Below are 17,007 nucleotides of genomic sequence, written 5' to 3' on the forward strand. Positions count from 1 at the left end.
CATGTGATCGAGTCGAAAAGACCGACGGTTTCCATTCCAATGTTACTGCAGCTCTCTCCACCATCGCATATCCCCAGACTACTAACTAACTCTTTTTTCCCTCTTTCCCATATGATATCAATGCGGGGGCCTTTCTTCTACCAGGCCAACCTTGTCCTCGTCTAATGCTGTTGCTCTGTCTTGTGTTCGATTAATACCTACACTCAAGTGTCAACTCATCTATCTGCGGTTCGGTTCTCCCCAAAAAAGGCCCTGCTCGTACGTCAAGGACAAGACGAGCCCCGTGGACTCCACTTCTCTGTACTCTTATATGACCCCGGATTTTGAGGGTACAAGTCCAGACCATTGGCCGATCAAGGCATGCTCACGTTGCCCTCTCGACGTCGCTCTCAATAATAGAGTAGCGACACAAGCGAAAACCATTACCCCTCCACACTCTACACTGTCGCTCCTTTCTCTTTCTCTCCGTTCCTCATTAAAATGAATATGAACGCTCCTCAGGCTCGCAGTGGACGGGATAGCCCTCAACCGGGACCATTTGGCTGTATGTATAGTCGAAGTTTGACACAAATACCTCAGTCTGATCGCATTTACCTTGCAGATTCCTTTCTTTCGCCCATGGATACTCCTTACGAACCTGCACCTGCGCCTCCTCCCGGGCCAGCTCTTCTTGATGATAATGAGTCTAATATGCTTGATAATTTTTTCACGACAATGAATTCCAACCATTTCACGAACGACTTCTGGCTCCAGGGCCAACAGAATAAGTCACTTGGGCCGCCAAATTTTGAATGGTCAGATGAACTACCTCCGACATTCGAAGGCTCCACCACCTCTCTCTCACAACCCTCACTTCCTCACCGCGGCCTAGATAAATCCGGAATGGATATTTTACCTAACCATTCGAATTCGGATATCTTCGCGGCTGCTTCCATGCTCTATCAAAACGGCATGAATGGGGCTGGACTTGTTGCTCCTTTTGCACATCACCCGTTCTCCTCTTTCTCAAATATGGACTACAATAATACCCATATGAATGGTCGAGTAAAACCCCATCAACCACAATCAGTGCCATCCAAGCAGTCGAACACGTTGACTGGTGCACGTGCACCGTTGGCTTATCACACGTCGGAAATGCTCTTTGATGTGCGAGATCCAATATCAGCAGAGCAACAAGCCACTGCCAAAGTACGGCCTCTTCATTGGGGGTCTGATGTCAGCTTTATGGACCAAGGATATGTGGCACCGCCTGATCAGCCGAACGTAGAAGAACAAACGCAGGAATTGCTTCGCCACCTCGAGTCTCTCGAGCCCCAAAGCAGTGCTGCCAATACTCGCGCACCTAGTCCGGAACGGATCACCGGCCACCACAGTGCTCATTGGACAGGACCGGATGCGACCGGGCCACTCAGTGATTTACGCAGGGAATACAGGGACAGCATGGAAGATCTATCGCAGCCTAAGAAACGGCAAAGGACCTTGATCAAGGAAGAAGAGGACGAGAACTCGGAAGATGACACGAAACCGAGGTCAAGAAGATCCAAGAGTACGAGCTATGGCAAGAATCGGCGGATGTCAACTGAGACCATCCGAAAATCGAAAGTTCAGCAAGGTGCCAAACCCGCAAGAGAGAATCTCACGGAGGAGCAAAAACGGAGTAATCACATTTTGTCTGAGCAAAAACGCAGAAACTTGATCAGGCAGGGATTTGACGATTTATGCACGCTTGTACCTGGGCTGAAGGGTGGAGGCTTCAGCAAAAGTGCCATGCTTACGCAAGCTGCAGACTGGCTGGAGGAGATACTACGTGGGAATGAAATTCTAAAGGCGCAGCTTGCCGACATGAAAGCCGTGAATGGCTTAGTTATGCCTCGATAACGCGTATGTTGGTTATGCGACCATGACATGTCCTTTCTTCTTTCTACCCTGTCGAAACACTTTTTCGAGCACTGGCACTTTTACAAGTTCTCTGAGATGGATCGATTAGCGAGCTAGGTGGTGTACATTGTGGACGTTTCATTCTCGGGGCTTTTATCTTCTGGCGATCATGATCTATCCCTAAGATATCTATGTGTTCTCTTTTCCTGCTGTTCCTTTAAAGCCTGTCTCGTTGCTGCTACGATGTGCTTCATGCCTTATAATACCCTTGATTGCTCAGGCCTAGGAGCCGAGCGTTATGTTCTCTGTCTTGTATGCATAATAGGAAACTGATATATATCCGGCTATAGAGAATGCAAGCCTTTGCATTTGGGCATGGGTATTAAATACGTATCTGTATGTAAAAGCTCTCCAAGTCATTAAGCCAAAACCAGATGTGTAAGAGGAACACAAGAGAAATACAATACAAGATGCAAGGTAAAATCGCCGAGGAGCATTGATGGTAGGAGACGTACCTGCAGCCGTCAGTGCCCCACGGGCGCCTAAACTAGTTTAGCGTCATTGTGTTTCTCTGGCATGTGACGCTGCGACAAGGATCAACAATCGCGTTGACGTCGATCCATCCACATTACTACGCACGACACCTTCTTACCTTTTTCTTGTATTCAATGTGAATCTTGCTCAAGGGCCTCTAGTTTCTCTACCAATCAAGCCGCAATGCCTCCGAAACGAAAGAGCTCCGGTGATGGACATGATCAAGACGACACGCGCAGGAAGCGATTTGCTTATCTGAAGCCCCAAGTTCGTCGGGTTGCTGAAAGAACGATCAAATCTAAATGGTCCACGCTACCAGAGCCAATGCAAGAAAAAGTTCGCGATATGTTTCGAGCTCTCGAGCGCCCGGTCATAGTGCGCCAGCAGAGTGAGCGAAAGCGCATTGAAGCGCAGGCGGCCGTTCAGGCCGTAGTGAAGAAGTATGCATGGCGAATATTCTTATGTTTTCTGATTATTTCTTCTGTTCTTGATAGAAAAATGACCTAACCTTCAAACCTTCCTCTCAAGTCTCGGAAAGCGCCTCCCTAGAATGCCATTCCCACCCGTAACGAAGGATTCGGTTTTCGAGTACGAGGCTGCACTGAAAGAACACGTACGAAGCGTCCTAAACTGCCTTCACAAACTAATACTGATACTCGACAGTGCTCCCTGGAGGCGAGCTTGGCTACCGTCACGGACAGCACTGATCTTTTGAAAGCCGAAATCGAAAAAGAAGAGGCATTACTTGCGAAGGAAACGAAGCAACTGCAGGAAATGGAGAAGAATGCTAAGCGGGCGGAAGCTGAACGGAAGAGGCAGCTGAAAAATGTAAGCCGACTGTGTTGCTGTGAAGCCGCGGAACTTGTTACTGATGATATTAAGGAACACCCCGTACTTCGACAGCTCAGCGTTCCTGGACAACAGAGTCAGGATCATACTCAATTCACACTCGCTGGCGCAAACGATTTGCAAACTACGTTTGATGAGGTAATCACGCGGCTTCCTTATTGCCAAGCTGTCACTAACGTGCTTTCTTTAGCTCGAAAACGACCCTGAGGTCGTGGACTTGTTAAAGCATCTGAATGGACATCTCAAATCCATGCAGAGCAATACAGCTCCTCTGGCAGGCCTAAGTGAGGCGATTACACGGTCTCAGACAGCCTTGAGTTTGATTTGCCGGCCTGAAGATTGAGGCATTTGAGCTTTAACCTGCATTAGGGTTTCATAAAACTTGATGTGGTATTACCTCAGCTACAGCTGAAAGCCAGCCTATCATTCAGTCGAACCTTCCGGTTTGTATTGCAGGTGCATGACTGCAACGGCTTGACCTAGGGGATAGACCCGTAAACAATGGGCTGATTCCTGGAAAAATCGTTTGAGTACTACATGTGATTGGCCTACTGTCTCTTTAGCCTTGCTATGTGAGCGTGCTATAAAAACGCCACCAACGGGGCACTTAAGATCCAGCCATCATACGGTGCGGGTCCTAAATATTCAAACAGAATATGTGGTTCGGTGGATGTTGGAAAGCCCCTTATTCTGATAGGGAGATTAGCTAGGGGACTGGTCTAGTCTAGATCATGGGAGTCAAATCTGGCGCACTATGACGAGGTGGCTGTGCGTCGGAGCATAGAATCGTACTTGTATGGAGCAACTCCAAATGTGGAGGGCCTGAGCATCTGTTTACATTAGAAGTGCTTTGCTCGTTTCCAGTGAATTTAGAACGATGAGCACGCTCGGATTCTGGAACAGTAGAAAGCATAATTGGCATATAGTTCAACCTGGAGGGTTATTTTCAAGTGTATAAGCCATTCAAGCCGAGGTAGTTGTTTCGCATATGGTCATGCCGAAATGCTGGTTGTTGAATATCAAGATTTAGGGTTCCGAGGAAGAGTTGGGGAGGAGATTTATGGTGTCAAGAGAATGCATCGGGACATCTTGGGACGTTTCCCGCAGTTGAAATGCGGAGGAGCTCGGGAAAAGATACAGCCCGCCCGGTTGGAAGTCCCGCACACCAGCGGGGAAACCTTGTGAGTCGATCGCAATCGCCGTTCGCGTGTATCATCATACCATACATACATACTTTCGCGCCGCGACAGTGACTCAAGGATTACTTTTCTACAATGCATTTGAGCTTTCTCTGTCTTTGAGCGTTAGTTGATGTCTGCAAGTTCCCACCGGACTCTTATCTGTGTCCCCCGATAGCGACAACGAAACAGCCGGACTCTGCGCAACCGCTTTTGCGCCCAGTGATCAATGACCGAGAAAAACGCTGCGCAAACGGGCACGAGACCCGAACAATCCGGCAATGGTACCTTAGGAAATCTGAAGAACAGTATGGCTGAAGGAGACGCACCCAAAAAGGACTCAACCGCCAAAGATAACTCGCGAAATTCTCCAGCGTCCAAAGGTGAAAACGCTGCTGCGGGGACTCACGCCAGCCCCAAGAAGCGTCGCAAGGTTAATCATGGTAAGCAAACAACCTCGCCATGCATTCGTACAAGGATAATGGCAGCGGATCCTCACACTCCCTTGCCGTTCCGCGGATATGAACTCTACGACGCTAATCCTGTTGCCACTCTTTTAGCATGCGTCTACTGTCGGCGATCGGTAAGCCTGTTCTCTTGACGCCCCTTTCAGCAATATTCGTCGTCTGTCCGGACGTCCAGTTGCTTCCCCCTTCGAAAAATCAAAGCAAGGAGTAAAAGAAAAAAACCCCTCGGAATCTATCTGCTGACGAAAGGGCAATTCTTCACGTGGTACAGCATATGACTTGCGATTCGGTACGACTTTTCCTGAACTTTACCATCACAGCTCACCCTTGTGAAACCCATTACGGTTGCCTTGAGAGTTGCTGACACTTGTTTTCTTTTCTTTTCCTTTGGAAAATAAAGGAGCGGCCGTGTACACGATGTATAAAGCGCAATATTGGCCACCTGTGCCATGACGAGCCTAGAGAACCTTCGAAGCGCGCTCGGAGTGAACACGAACACTCTGTAGGAGATGACGAAAGCGTGCAGAACAATGACTTTTCGAACGTCCTTCAAGGTATGACTGGTAATGTCGATGTCCAGGATGCTGCCGGTCAGCAAATCCTCCCTAACGGGATTCCATCGTCGTCTGTGCAGCACGGCAACCTCCCCTCTTCTTCAGGTCAAGCCCCCGGTGCAACTTCCCAGCCAGGTAAGTCTTGGAGTAAGTAAACGCATTTGTTAATGTTGTTGCTGATTTTCCCTTCAAAAAGTTCTCGGTTACAATGATTGGCTTGGTGGTCAAAGCCAATTTCAGGATATGCACACTTTCCATCCTTCGTATATGTTCAATGCTCCGGAGGTCACAAATGAGTACAACCTTCTTGGTGACTTCCTGAGTAACAGTCTCTTGGATGACGGATCTATGTTCCAGAATGATGATCTGCAGGGGATCTACTCTGACCCGACGTTGATCGGTTCGATGGCAACACTCGGTGGGGGACCTAACGCGGCGCTACTTCAGCAATCGCAACCGCCGCCTTTGACCCAGACCCAACCATCTCAGGGCGAATCAATCCAGGGTCCGATTAGTGGAGCGGTCAATGATAAAGCGCGGGAAACATATTACATGACGGCAGCAGATCCTTCCGGGTCTGACCCACCGGAAGAGCGAATGAACAAGCTCCTGAAGGCTAAATACGATGCTGGCCTTCTCAGGCCATTTAACTACGTAAAGGGCTACGCCAGGTTAAACCAATATATGGAAAAGAATCTGCAGCAAGCCTCGCGCCAGAAGATTCTCCGACAACTCGATAAATTCAGGCCAAAGTTCCGGGAGAGAATGCAGAGTCTGACGGATATCGAGCTTATCCTTGTGGAGATGTGGTTTGAACGGAGCTTGATGGAATACGATCGTGTCTTCGCTAGTATGGCGATTCCAGCTTGCTGCTGGAGGCGTACGGGTGAGATCTTTCGAGGCAATAAGGAGATGGCAGAATTGATCGGAGTTCCAATTGAAACTTTAAGAGATGTAAGTCTGGTGATGGTGGCATTGGTCTTAGAAGATTAAGCTGACATGTCCTCGTGTACTAGGGCAAGCTAGCCATTCACGAAATTATTGTGGAAGATCAGCTTGTGAGCTACTGGGAGAAATTTGGAGCAATTGCTTTTGATAATACACAAAAGGCAATGCTAACAAGCTGTACATTGAAAAGTCCTGACTCTAACGCTCCTGGCGATGGAATCCCTTGCTGCTTTTCATTCACAATACGGAGAGACCCGCACAATATGTAAGTGAATTATGCCGCTACAGTTTCCCTGTCTGACGTGCAATTTAGTCCGTCTCTTATTGTTGGAAATTTCCTGCCATCTCAACGAAAGAGTAAATGAATATATGCTTGTTTTCCTTGTCTCAATTTGCTATCGGCGTCAGGTTTTGGGGATTTGTTGATTTCAGATGGACATACTCGGCACATACGTCCACCTAGGTGCTTTAGCAGCTGAACGCGCTGAAATGTCATGCTCATCTCATGCATTTCGTTAAAATTGTACCATACTTCACTCTTTCTCCCTAACACTCATCACGGGAGCAAAAATGGGTTGGGGTTTGCTTGCCTGAATTTGATACCTGAATAACGTGATGGAATATGAACTAGTCTAATCATGTGGATGGCCTTCCGAAAAGGAACCTCTTCTGAAATTGTAGAGTGTAATGTAATCCAACAGACAAGAGTCACAGAACACTTCTTGCTATTAGCTTCCGGCTAGCAATAACCGTTTTTAGTAATATAGATATCTTATTTGACAGTCAGACGCGCAAGATCATCTCCTACAAGAACTAGACTGCCAACTTCGAGGGCATGGCAACGACATCAAGCAATTCTGAAGCCGAAGCCGAGACAGTATTAGGTGAGCGGCCTTAGAGTGCTTCTTTCATTTATTGGGCAATGCCTCAGCTCTTATACATTATATAGAACTCGCCAAAGAGCTCCTGCAACACCTGCAGAATGATACTCATGAGGGTGTGATCTCAGTTAGCGATGCATTTCACTCACTCGATGAACATCTTGGCCGCCTTCCTCTACCTTCAGCTCCTCCGATTGCTATCCGTCGCCAATTAGCCGCGCACGGGGCAAGGTTATGGAATATATCTGCCCAGATGGTATCGATTCTTGGAAACATTACTCATTGTAAAGGCATGTGAGTTCTGTCTACAATTTGCGGTATCGTCTGACTTTATAGTGAGCGCCATTGCGTTATTCATGCTTGATTGCGCTGCACCAAGTCACGGCTCAGGTATGTCAATATATGATGTGTCAATTCCGGCAGATTCTCACGAAAAGATCTAGGAAGCCAAAGAGTGCTGGAAACAGCATTGAAAACCGTGCAAAGTTGCACAGGTACTCCCCTGTCGTCGTATATTTGTCTTACAGCTAGATTTTGATTAATTGGGCCAGAAAACGGTTTTATCGAACTAAGTCAGAAGATCATCGAGGTGGTAGCTGTACGCTTGGATAGACTCGAGAGACCGATGGAAAGCGCGGATAAGGCACAGATAGTATCAGCTACGGCAGGGTATTACATGGCTCGAGTCCATTTGGTAAATACGCAAGCCCCAGGCGACTACATTCAGAGCTGACATGCTGAGATAAGGCTTGGCTGCAAGGGAGGCCCGATATAGCAGACCATTTATTTTCAAAGATACCGGCGATAGCTACTGCATATGGCCAGAAACGCGTTCTTGACTTATGCTACAAGATCGGAAGTTTTGCTCTCAATGACCGCCACTATGATAACGCAGCAAAGTGGTCGGAGAGGGCCTTGTCAGCTTGGGAACTTTACAACAGGAATATGGCCCAGTGCATTGGCAATGATGGACTGTCTATTTTACACGCATCTAGTAAGGTCCAGCCAGGTAGAGGCCCTCGTATTAAGGTTAACGTAGCGTAGTTCGAGCAAACCTTCAACTCCAAGATTCACTCGCTAAGGAGCGCTTACAAAAAGCCTTGAAGCTTATTGAAAAGGTTAGGAACCGAGAGTTACCTGAATCGTCAGTTTTGACCATGCTTATAGAGATGGCCCCATGAGTTTGCTGTCAAGGCGCTTCAGCTTGAGATTTTAAGCAAAGAAGGACACTGTAATGGCAGTGTGTATCTTCAAAGTGGGTAAACATGAGGTATAATATATGCTTTGATGCTTATGATGGGCTTCAAGTACTACGAGATATGCTCGATATACTGAATCCCAACGAGGCAGAGTTGAAAACGAATGTGACACCCCGTGCCCTTATGGCATAAGACTATCTAACAAAGACACAGATTAGTGTTTTATCTCCAAAAAACTCGGGATCACGAGTGAGTAACCGCTAATATATGCCGCTTCAGACTGATTGAAAGCAGGACCAGTTTCTATGTGCAAGGACTGCAGCAGCTTCTAGTGGGAAAGCTTGCTGCTTCCGATCAGCAAGAGTGGACTGAGCGGATATTCATTCTCTTGGTCTGGACGTTGACAAATAGTCGTCTCCCCATCCAGAACAGTATCGGTATTTTGTGTGATACGATGAAAAGGGTAGCTAAGTGCGGTCGAGGCCTCTTGAGTGAGGATGTAACAAATGCTTGCCTGATTGTAATGAATTCATGTGCTATGGGGCCCAAGGTACTGACACGAGTTACAGCTCATATGGAAATACATCGATGTAGTATCATCCGAAGGCAATCTCCACGTTGCAGAACACTGGTGCTCCTTCGTACTCGAAGAAGCGATGTTTCAACTTTCCTCGGAAAATAAAACGATATTTATCAGGTGAGTAATGGTTGATCTGACTCATCGGTGGTCTAACAGGGAGTAGAAAATATATAGCTTGTGCATCGGATAAATCAAATGTGTGCGCGGCGTACGAGTTGTTTGACAATATGGCAGATGAGTATAGGAAATGCCCTTCAGCGCTCTACTTGATATATAAAGCGGCGTTGAATAACAGAGACTTCAGTCAAGGTAGGCAGTTGATGTTTTCTGTATATACAGTGCCTAACTATGACAAGGGCACTTTTATCTCGATTCTCTCTGTCAGGTGGGTGCAACTGGCAGAACATACCTCTTGCCATGTGCAGCAGAAGCCCTTCGATCTGGGCAAACCTTGTTGGCAGCCGGATGTCTCCAGCACGTAATAGATAATCTAAATGATGGCTTCCTGGAAGCAAAGTACATTGCAAGTCTCTTCATAGCTGCAGGTTGTCTCTTCTCAGCACAATTAGGGAAAACGGGAAAGGTGAAAGAGGATGATGAGCTTTTAGCTCAGGTTATACGTGTATTCGAAGCAGGTACGTCCTGAATCAGAGCGCCACAGTACTTAATGCTTAGTATCTAACCTGGAAATTAGCACACAGAAATGAACAAAATACTGTGTTTTCGACTGTTGAACTTGAGTGGATTTCGCGGAGGAGCTACAACATCGCTGTGCAAGCACGCTCGTGTGATTACCGGCTAGTGGTACAGCTACTGGACCTGTCGATGCATGTATGTTAGTGCCACTTGCTTATGCTATTTGTGAATTTCTGACGTTGGGTTCCCAGTTCACAGACTTACAGAGGAAGACCATGACTTGCGAGAAGCAGTCCGGTCTTTGGCAACACTATCTACACTGCGACAGTATCAAGATTTTCAGCATCATAACAGAGGCTCGCAAGGAGGTAGAGCCCTTTTTGAAGGCTTGTTTGATCCTATTTACCAAGTAGTATTATTTAGAGGTTAATGGAAAGTAGCAACAACACTATGAAAATGTCCAAAAAATTGCCCAGCACTGCCGAACTTACATTCGGAGTCGACCACAAATTGAGAATACAAGGGAACAACACAGTGAATGGCTGAAAGAGTATCGAAGGATCTTGTCAATTGATCTCGAATGCGCTATATTCTTCAATCAGTGGGACAATGTGCCTTCCATAATTGGCGAGTCGAAAAGCATAATGGACGATGAACTCTGCTCTATATTTTTGGATTGTGTCCTCCGTTGCGCAGCTTCGGTAACATATATCATCAAGGCTGTCGAGGTATTTATTCATCAGAAATCAATTTTTCTTGAAAATCAGCTATGATACATGTGCTAACAGATTATACTTTTTTAAGAAAATTATATTTGTCCTCCGCACTACCGCATCCCCGTACCTAGAAGCCGCAGCAGCCCGGGCCGTTCTTCCACGCTACATCCATACTTTCTTCCAACTCTCCTTAGATGCACAAGAATACTACCTTGCTGAGTCGGCCATTGATCAGGCTTTGGATTTAGCTTGTGACCTATGTGGTACGGTCTTGCGTTACCCAAGCGATGAGATTCAGTGGATGGCAACGGTGGCATTTAATCGAGCGGTGGATCTCTACATACTTTCTGAAAGTGACGATTGCCGGCGATGGGCAGAGAAGGCCATCAAACTGGCCGATCTGGGTGAAAAGGACTGTGCCATGCTGGGAGATCTATTGAGAGAGAGGCTTCAGAAGTTGTCCTAAAACATTGTTTGTTCCGTGGACTAATCCTTCACCAATGTCGACTACTATAAGTACCCACGATGGACTTGATTCACTGGGATGTCTCGGTAAATATGAGGCTATGTGGACCAGAATAATGATAATATGGTTTTGCAATAGCTCGCCCAGGAAGATGACCAGCGCTATCCATGCTAGAAGCACATACGTCTGTGAAAATTGGTTCTCTGCGAGGACGTTTCTGTAGTACAGGTCTATCGGCTCCAAACCTTGTGTCTTCCCGGAGAATGATTTCCACTATTACACGGGCCCTAGACTTCTTAGCTTTTATCCATGTATTAAATGAATGATCTCCAGTCAACTTCCGACTTGCAGCGGATCTCATTCACGCCTACTGTGAAGCTCTTTGTCACTTAGATATGTCTCTGCCTTAAATCAAGATTCTGTTGCTCAGTCGCCCATTTCACTATCCAGTACCCTATTCCCTTTTCACTCCCCTTCCATTTTTAATTGTCTTCTTCCCCCCTCTTCCTTTCTTTCTTTCCTACTCATCCCATTTCCATTCCTTCCATCCTCAAACTCCAGTCATAATCATTGAGCTCGCTTTTCTATATTCCTGGAGTCAATTTTCTGTCAACGTCGGGCAACGCCTGCGTTTTTTGCTGCTACACTACGTCTGAGGTCCCTAAGAAGAGGATTTGCGCCTCAACAGATCTTGATATCGAGATTGCCAGGTAAAAAGGCTACCAAAGACCCAAAGCCGGGCAGGGAGCTTCCCGATATGGCATGTATGACAGCAGCGGGGGATCTAAGGATCTACTTCTTGAATGTCGCCAGGTACGAGGCGCATTCGGCGGAGCATGCGCCAACTGCAAATCTATGGCCAGGAGGGGAGCTTTTACCCCAGAGCTTTTCAACAGAGGCCCGACTGTTGATGACTGGGCTTGTGAGATCCGTGAAAGAGGCGAGCTTTACAAAATCACATGGACTCACTGGGAAGTCGCTCGAGGCTCGTGTCATTCACGTTGGCAACAACCCGGGGTTTACCTTGCTCGGTCAAGGGCGAAATTGCTCTATGCCCTCGAATCGGGGAAATTAGGTCCAGAGGGAGAAGAAGTCAACATGTTGGCCAAGGTTCGTCGTTATATTGAGCTTTTACGAACCATGTCATTCCGTGATTTTCCGACTGAGGACAAAAGTAAGGCACTTCTAGCTTTCAAAAAGGCCTCCCAAAGGGCGATTCAAAACTCACAAGTACTTGTCTCCACGAATAATAATGTCGGTGACTGTATGATCGCTTCCAACTTTGGCCTGAACGCGCAGGGGATCATTGTTACCAGAGATGAAGACACTAAGGAGTGCGAAACCAGTGCGTGGATACCACTGACGGAGCTACTCCATGGAGATCGAGTTACGGAGTCATCAGTTGTGATGATGAGAAACAGCTTAGACCAACAGTGATCTCATTTCAAAACAAAATCAATACATTGAATTCGCTGAACAGATATCTATCCCGCACTCCTCACGCCTCATGAGGATGAACCACCCGGTGATTAGACTCACCGAACAATTCCGCTACCGCCCAGTATATGCTATTTGGTCAAATTGTAGAACGTATGGGCAGATGTTACAGAGCCACGAATCCACCAATGTCATAGTCAGTCCTCGGTTCCTTGACGCTAGGAGAGAGGTATACAGCCTTGACAGGAAAGAAGATATAGACCTGGGCAATATCGTTGTGAGTGTTGCCGCTCCTTCTGTTGAGAATGTCGAATTTGGTGCCTGGCCACCCGTCTAGCAAGTCTCGGTATGGATTCTAGTTGAAGGTTCAAGCTGTATCTTGATGATGTGCCAAAATTACGCTACAATGATGCTCATCGTCTGCATATGCGTCGCCTACTCATGGCGAACGAAAAGCACAGCAGATATCCCGCCAACAACGTTACTATCGTGACACCTTACCAAGCCCAAACAGGCTGTGCGTATCCGTCAGTCCATGCAGGGGAAGGAGTCAAAAGTCGTACTATACGACTGGTAATATCAAGCGCGGACGCCCTCTCTGATACGGGGTTCACTGTCGATGAGCGTCGAGCCACTATGGGGTTGACTAGAATGACAGATGTTATGATCAATTCGCTGCCGGAATCTGTCAGAATTCGTCTAAAAGCCGTCCCCTCGGGGCGGTACAATTATCTAGGGGAAAGGATCAACTTGAAGATGCTATACCTACGCGGGTTTATGTCGTGGGCGCAGAGTAAGAGTGATCTGCGCACGGTATTCTCGAGGGGACATGCAGTAGCTGTTCTTGCCTCGGCTTTTTGAATTTCTATTGGTAGCCTGCACACACGCGTGTCGGGTCTGGCTTTGGGTGTGGCGAAGCGATGAAGGAGGATGTAGGTATTGAAAAGATGGAAGGTTTTTCTAGCAGGATGGAGCTGAAAATGACGCGGATTGGTAACTGTGGTTTCCTTAAGGTGAAGAGGGACAACCACTACGTGGAAAGTTGGACTTTGCCGTAGAGTATCGGTCGATACAATTGCATCTTGTAACTCAATTGAACCAACCTGCAAGTATAGAATATATTTCTAGTCTACATACACAAGGAGAAATGTCTCACTGAAGCTACAATCTTGATCTTCACTCTCGCGATGCTGAGTCAGAACCTTTTCCTTACTAAATTAAATAGAATCAGATCCTTTCCTTCTACGGAATCCAACCAGGCAAATCTCGAACCCACCTCGTAGTCCCCTCAACCGCGACGACAGACGAAGAAAATAGGCTGCAGGCGCCATGGACTGGGATAAATTACTATTCAATGCAGCGGTGTTTGTTGCTGGAGTATTCATGCTGGATTATGGCGCTGATAAGTTCATTGACCACACCGTCATTATCGGCCAGCGTCTGGGAGTGTCCCAGACCCTTATTGCTGTACTGACTGCCGGTGCTGAATATGAGGAGGTATGTATATATATATATATATACGGTGGGATATTCTTTTGTTCCTAAGTCCCTAACACTGTATTGGCTACAGCTTGCCGTAGTCGTTGCGGCAGTCCTGCAAAAGCAGTCGCCACTTGCACTAGGGAATGTGATGGGCTCCACCATCTCGAATATCCTAGGCGCCTTTTCCCTTGGCCTTTTACTCCACCCTGGGCCGATAGCTTTCGATCAGAGTGCCAAGGTATATACAGCGTTGCTTCTATCGATCACAACCGCTTTCTACATCCTGACTTACTTCAACATGTTGAACAAAATCACTGGTGGCGTACTAGTGGCCATCTTTCTAATGTATATCATATGTACTTGCTATGCAATTCATAAAGGAGCGATGGAACCTCCAGAAGCATCTGACAGCGACAGCGACAGCGATGATGATGCCAGCGATGATGAGCATTCTTATTCCACGTCCAGACCACAAGACAGTAGAGTGCAAGATGAGTCGGAAACATCTCCTCTTCTTACACATGAAGAGGCCCTTGTTGCTAAGAAGAGCGCTCCACGCTCACTTTTCTATCATATCTCCCAACTCGTCATGGGCCTGTTAACGCTCACCATCTCTGGTTATCTGTTGTCACGCAGTGCATCGGTAATTGCAGATTGTTTTCATCTCTCTGGGACTGTTGTCGGCCTCACAGTGGTGTCATTCGCTACTACGTTGCCGGAAAAGATGGTTGCCATCATCAGCGGCTCTCGTGGACACAGTGGCATTGTGGTAGCCAGCACAGCAGGAAGCAATATTTTCCTTCTTACTCTGTGCGCCGGTGTTATTGCTCTTGCTGGGCTCTCAGCGGATAAAAGTGACCACGTCCTGCTCTTCGAACTCCTTTTTACCTGGATCTCATCCGTGATGCTCTTTCTGGCGGTCTTTGTCCGCGCAGATCGTGCCGTAGGCGCTCTGTTCCTGGTGATGTATGTGGCTTTCTTGATCCTTGAGTTTACTGTGTATAGAAGATGAGTGTAACATATCGAAGAATCATGTACATACAACGGGTCTGGTGTGCAAGACATTCAAGCGGATGACATGCAATCTACATTGATACAAACTGGGGTTGATACGCAGCATGCCCCCTTTATATCAACAACTGCGTTCTTCGTTCATTCAACTCAACCATTCCCACCCTTACATTATAAGAAATCGTATTAATACTTCGTATGTGACATTACCCATGACCTGAATCAATATTCACCTTCTAGAGGAAATCGAAGATAATTCGAAAGGATGTGGGTGGCGTCCCGACTTTGCCTTGTGAAACGTTGGAGCAATGTCATCCAACAACGACAATCTCAGCTAAGAAGCAACCGCTGATTTGACACTTGTATCCTGTGTACAAAACGAAGTAGCGCTTAAATGGCTCACGAATAATAGTGTATGTGACTGAATATGCTGTCCTCCTTACGCTATGGTCTTTAGCCTTGGTAGTGCATGCTATGGGATGCTGGACGTCAATTAACGATCGAAACAGGAAAGTCTTTCCCACTTAGTACTACACTTTGCCGCAACATGTCTCACTGCAGAGTTGATAGACAAACCAGAACCGTGGTAAGCAAGCTCCTAAGGCTGGGCAAGGCTGTTGCTCAGCGGTGAGCCTAAGCCACTGCAACGTTTACGGGGGTTAGTAACACTAAGCACGTAATAAGCCAGGCTATTACTGTGACACGCTCAAGACTTGAGCGCAGAAAGTGCCACAAGCTTGCCGGTTTCCTTTCCTACTCGTTCACGTTTGGAATCACTGCCCTCAATTCCGGGTACTGAGGTGCTGCCCCCGAGTGTGCCTGCATCTGTACAATTCCTTTTGTGACTTGACACGCATATTAGGTAAAGGCTTCCTTGTCTTTGAAGGGATGTCGAGATCAGTGTATTGTCTTTCAGTTGCAACCCTTGAACTATGGTTCACTATTAGCATGCTCTAGGGCTGTGGATTGGAGTGCATGCGAGGTCATTCTTGAGATCGACTTTAGCTGGAATCCTGGTAATGGATTATATCACGCCTCTTTCTATTCAAACCAAAGTAAAACGAGCCTTTTCGGGTGGGTTAGCAATTGGTATGATACAGACATGAAAGGGCAAGGGCCTCTACATGTTTGCTAAAGGGTTAAAGGTCAGGGAGAACGAGGCACACACAATTAGCTACTAGCAATATGAATATGCGCCGGTGAAAACATGGGCTCTTTGGGGTCAGAAGAACAGTGGGGCTGAGAAAGCGGAATCCCTAGATCATATAATAATGAGGCGAGCATTAGAGACAGAGCGCATCCGGGTTACACTGCTTTAGTTCGGATAAGCTAGTTAGCAAATTTTAGAAGAGGGTGGCTGTGTTTTGAGTAGACGTCCTTTTAGTCCGCGATATCACCTGCAGGACGATTATATGTAATCTGTGGTTATGATTGGGGCTTACACTGATTTAGACTATGGTATATGTGAGAGTTATTTCCCGCTTCCAGATATAGTCTCTATACCGCATATGGGTCTCGGTCTTATTACTACTTGACCTGCAGCAAGTTCCGCATTTGCTTTGTGTGTCGGGGAGGTCTTTGAAATCTCAAATTCAGGGCCCTAGATTAGAAAATCGCTCGCGTTGTACGTATAGAGCGAAGTAGAATGATCTATGGTGCATCTAGCCTTGAACATATAAATCGGAGAAACTCAGAGCAGAGTAGTGATAGTAAACTAACGACAATTCCGAGATCCATGGCTTGTGCAACTATCTATACCAGCATGTGCATTATTACTGTGGTTGAGTGCGGGTTGGTATGATACTGTATCGACCTTGAATTCATGAAGGACGTTGAGCGATGAGGTTACTCGATAACAGACACTAGAGTAGGAGACCTCTAGCATTTCACTACCATTGGCTGCCCTGAACGGCCTACATTAGCCTCTCCAATAACAGGCCTTGAAGTGCTCCGAGAATCCTAGCCCACTGCTTCATCCGCGCGAGATGAAGAATCCTCGAGTAAGGTTTATGATTGATCGAGGCTCGAGGTCAAGGGACTTGAGTGGCAATCGTTCTATAAGTATGACCCGATTGACCTTCGACATGGCAGTATCCGTTCACCTCCGAGGTCTTCTATATTTTGGTCCCTGAATGTACTGTTTCTTTATCATTGGAGTACCTTCTCAAGTATCCTGAAGATGTGGTCCCAT

General features: G+C 46.9%; 6 protein-coding genes across 6 annotated transcripts; all 6 read left to right on the top strand.

Moving 5' to 3' along the window:
- Positions 1–2,470, top strand: F9C07_2153116 (uncharacterized protein). The gene has a single exon (XM_071509244.1). It carries the CDS (start codon positions 481–483, stop codon positions 1,876–1,878), a length of 1,398 nt encoding a protein of 465 aa, XP_071365216.1. The 5' UTR covers positions 1–480; the 3' UTR covers positions 1,879–2,470.
- Positions 2,471–2,595: 125 nt separating this feature from the next.
- F9C07_7390 (putative kinetochore protein fta7) lies at positions 2,596–3,604 on the top strand (the record flags this gene model as incomplete). The annotated part of the gene is made up of 5 exons (XM_041291271.1): positions 2,596–2,852; positions 2,941–3,025; positions 3,076–3,240; positions 3,295–3,399; positions 3,452–3,604. The coding sequence occupies 5 exons, from the start codon at positions 2,596–2,598 to the stop codon at positions 3,602–3,604; spliced, it is 765 nt and encodes a 254-aa protein (XP_041145106.1).
- On the top strand, positions 3,219–7,094 carry F9C07_2153141 (Zn(II)2Cys6 transcription factor acuM). The gene is made up of 8 exons (XM_071509245.1): positions 3,219–3,240; positions 3,295–4,882; positions 5,000–5,022; positions 5,178–5,195; positions 5,307–5,595; positions 5,657–6,414; positions 6,477–6,673; positions 6,722–7,094. Exons 2-8 carry the CDS (start codon positions 4,669–4,671, stop codon positions 6,771–6,773), a joined length of 1,551 nt encoding a protein of 516 aa, XP_071365217.1. The 5' UTR covers positions 3,219–3,240; positions 3,295–4,668; the 3' UTR covers positions 6,774–7,094.
- Positions 7,095–9,416: 2,322 nt separating this feature from the next.
- Positions 9,417–10,886, top strand: F9C07_2105357 (uncharacterized protein; the record flags this gene model as incomplete). The annotated part of the gene is made up of 6 exons (XM_071508990.1): positions 9,417–9,453; positions 9,494–9,703; positions 9,763–9,899; positions 9,956–10,072; positions 10,307–10,432; positions 10,509–10,886. 6 exons carry the CDS (start codon positions 9,417–9,419, stop codon positions 10,884–10,886), a joined length of 1,005 nt encoding a protein of 334 aa, XP_071365218.1.
- Positions 10,887–11,648: 762 nt separating this feature from the next.
- F9C07_2105358 (uncharacterized protein) lies at positions 11,649–12,323 on the top strand (the record flags this gene model as incomplete). The annotated part of the gene is made up of 1 exon (XM_041285491.1): positions 11,649–12,323. One exon carries the CDS (start codon positions 11,649–11,651, stop codon positions 12,321–12,323), a length of 675 nt encoding a protein of 224 aa, XP_041145108.1.
- A 1,095-nt stretch (positions 12,324–13,418) lies between these two features.
- Positions 13,419–15,906, top strand: F9C07_1459226 (Sodium/calcium exchanger protein-domain-containing protein). The gene is made up of 2 exons (XM_041291273.2): positions 13,419–13,820; positions 13,894–15,906. The coding sequence occupies exons 1-2, from the start codon at positions 13,653–13,655 to the stop codon at positions 14,815–14,817; spliced, it is 1,092 nt and encodes a 363-aa protein (XP_041145109.1). The 5' UTR covers positions 13,419–13,652; the 3' UTR covers positions 14,818–15,906.
- Positions 15,907–17,007: the final 1,101 nt, after the last annotated feature.

Source organism: Aspergillus flavus, chromosome 3 (genome assembly GCF_009017415.1).
Source record: "Aspergillus flavus chromosome 3, complete sequence".
Taxonomy (NCBI): domain Eukaryota; kingdom Fungi; phylum Ascomycota; class Eurotiomycetes; order Eurotiales; family Aspergillaceae; genus Aspergillus; species Aspergillus flavus.

Bases quoted from the DNA above. Each gene is read 5' to 3' on its own strand.
- F9C07_1459226 (XM_041291273.2), top strand. From the start codon at position 13,653: ATGGACTGGGATAAATTACTATTCAATGCAGCGGTGTTTGTTGCTGGA. The intron at 13,821-13,893 runs GTATGTATATAT...TATTGGCTACAG, and splicing joins CCGGTGCTGAATATGAGGAG to CTTGCCGTAGTCGTTGCGGC.
- F9C07_2153141 (XM_071509245.1), top strand. From the start codon at position 4,669: ATGACCGAGAAAAACGCTGCGCAAACGGGCACGAGACCCGAACAATCC. The intron at 5,596-5,656 runs GTAAGTCTTGGA...CCCTTCAAAAAG, and splicing joins CGGTGCAACTTCCCAGCCAG to TTCTCGGTTACAATGATTGG. The intron at 6,415-6,476 runs GTAAGTCTGGTG...CTCGTGTACTAG, and splicing joins CAATTGAAACTTTAAGAGAT to GGCAAGCTAGCCATTCACGA.
- F9C07_2153116 (XM_071509244.1), top strand. From the start codon at position 481: ATGAATATGAACGCTCCTCAGGCTCGCAGTGGACGGGATAGCCCTCAA.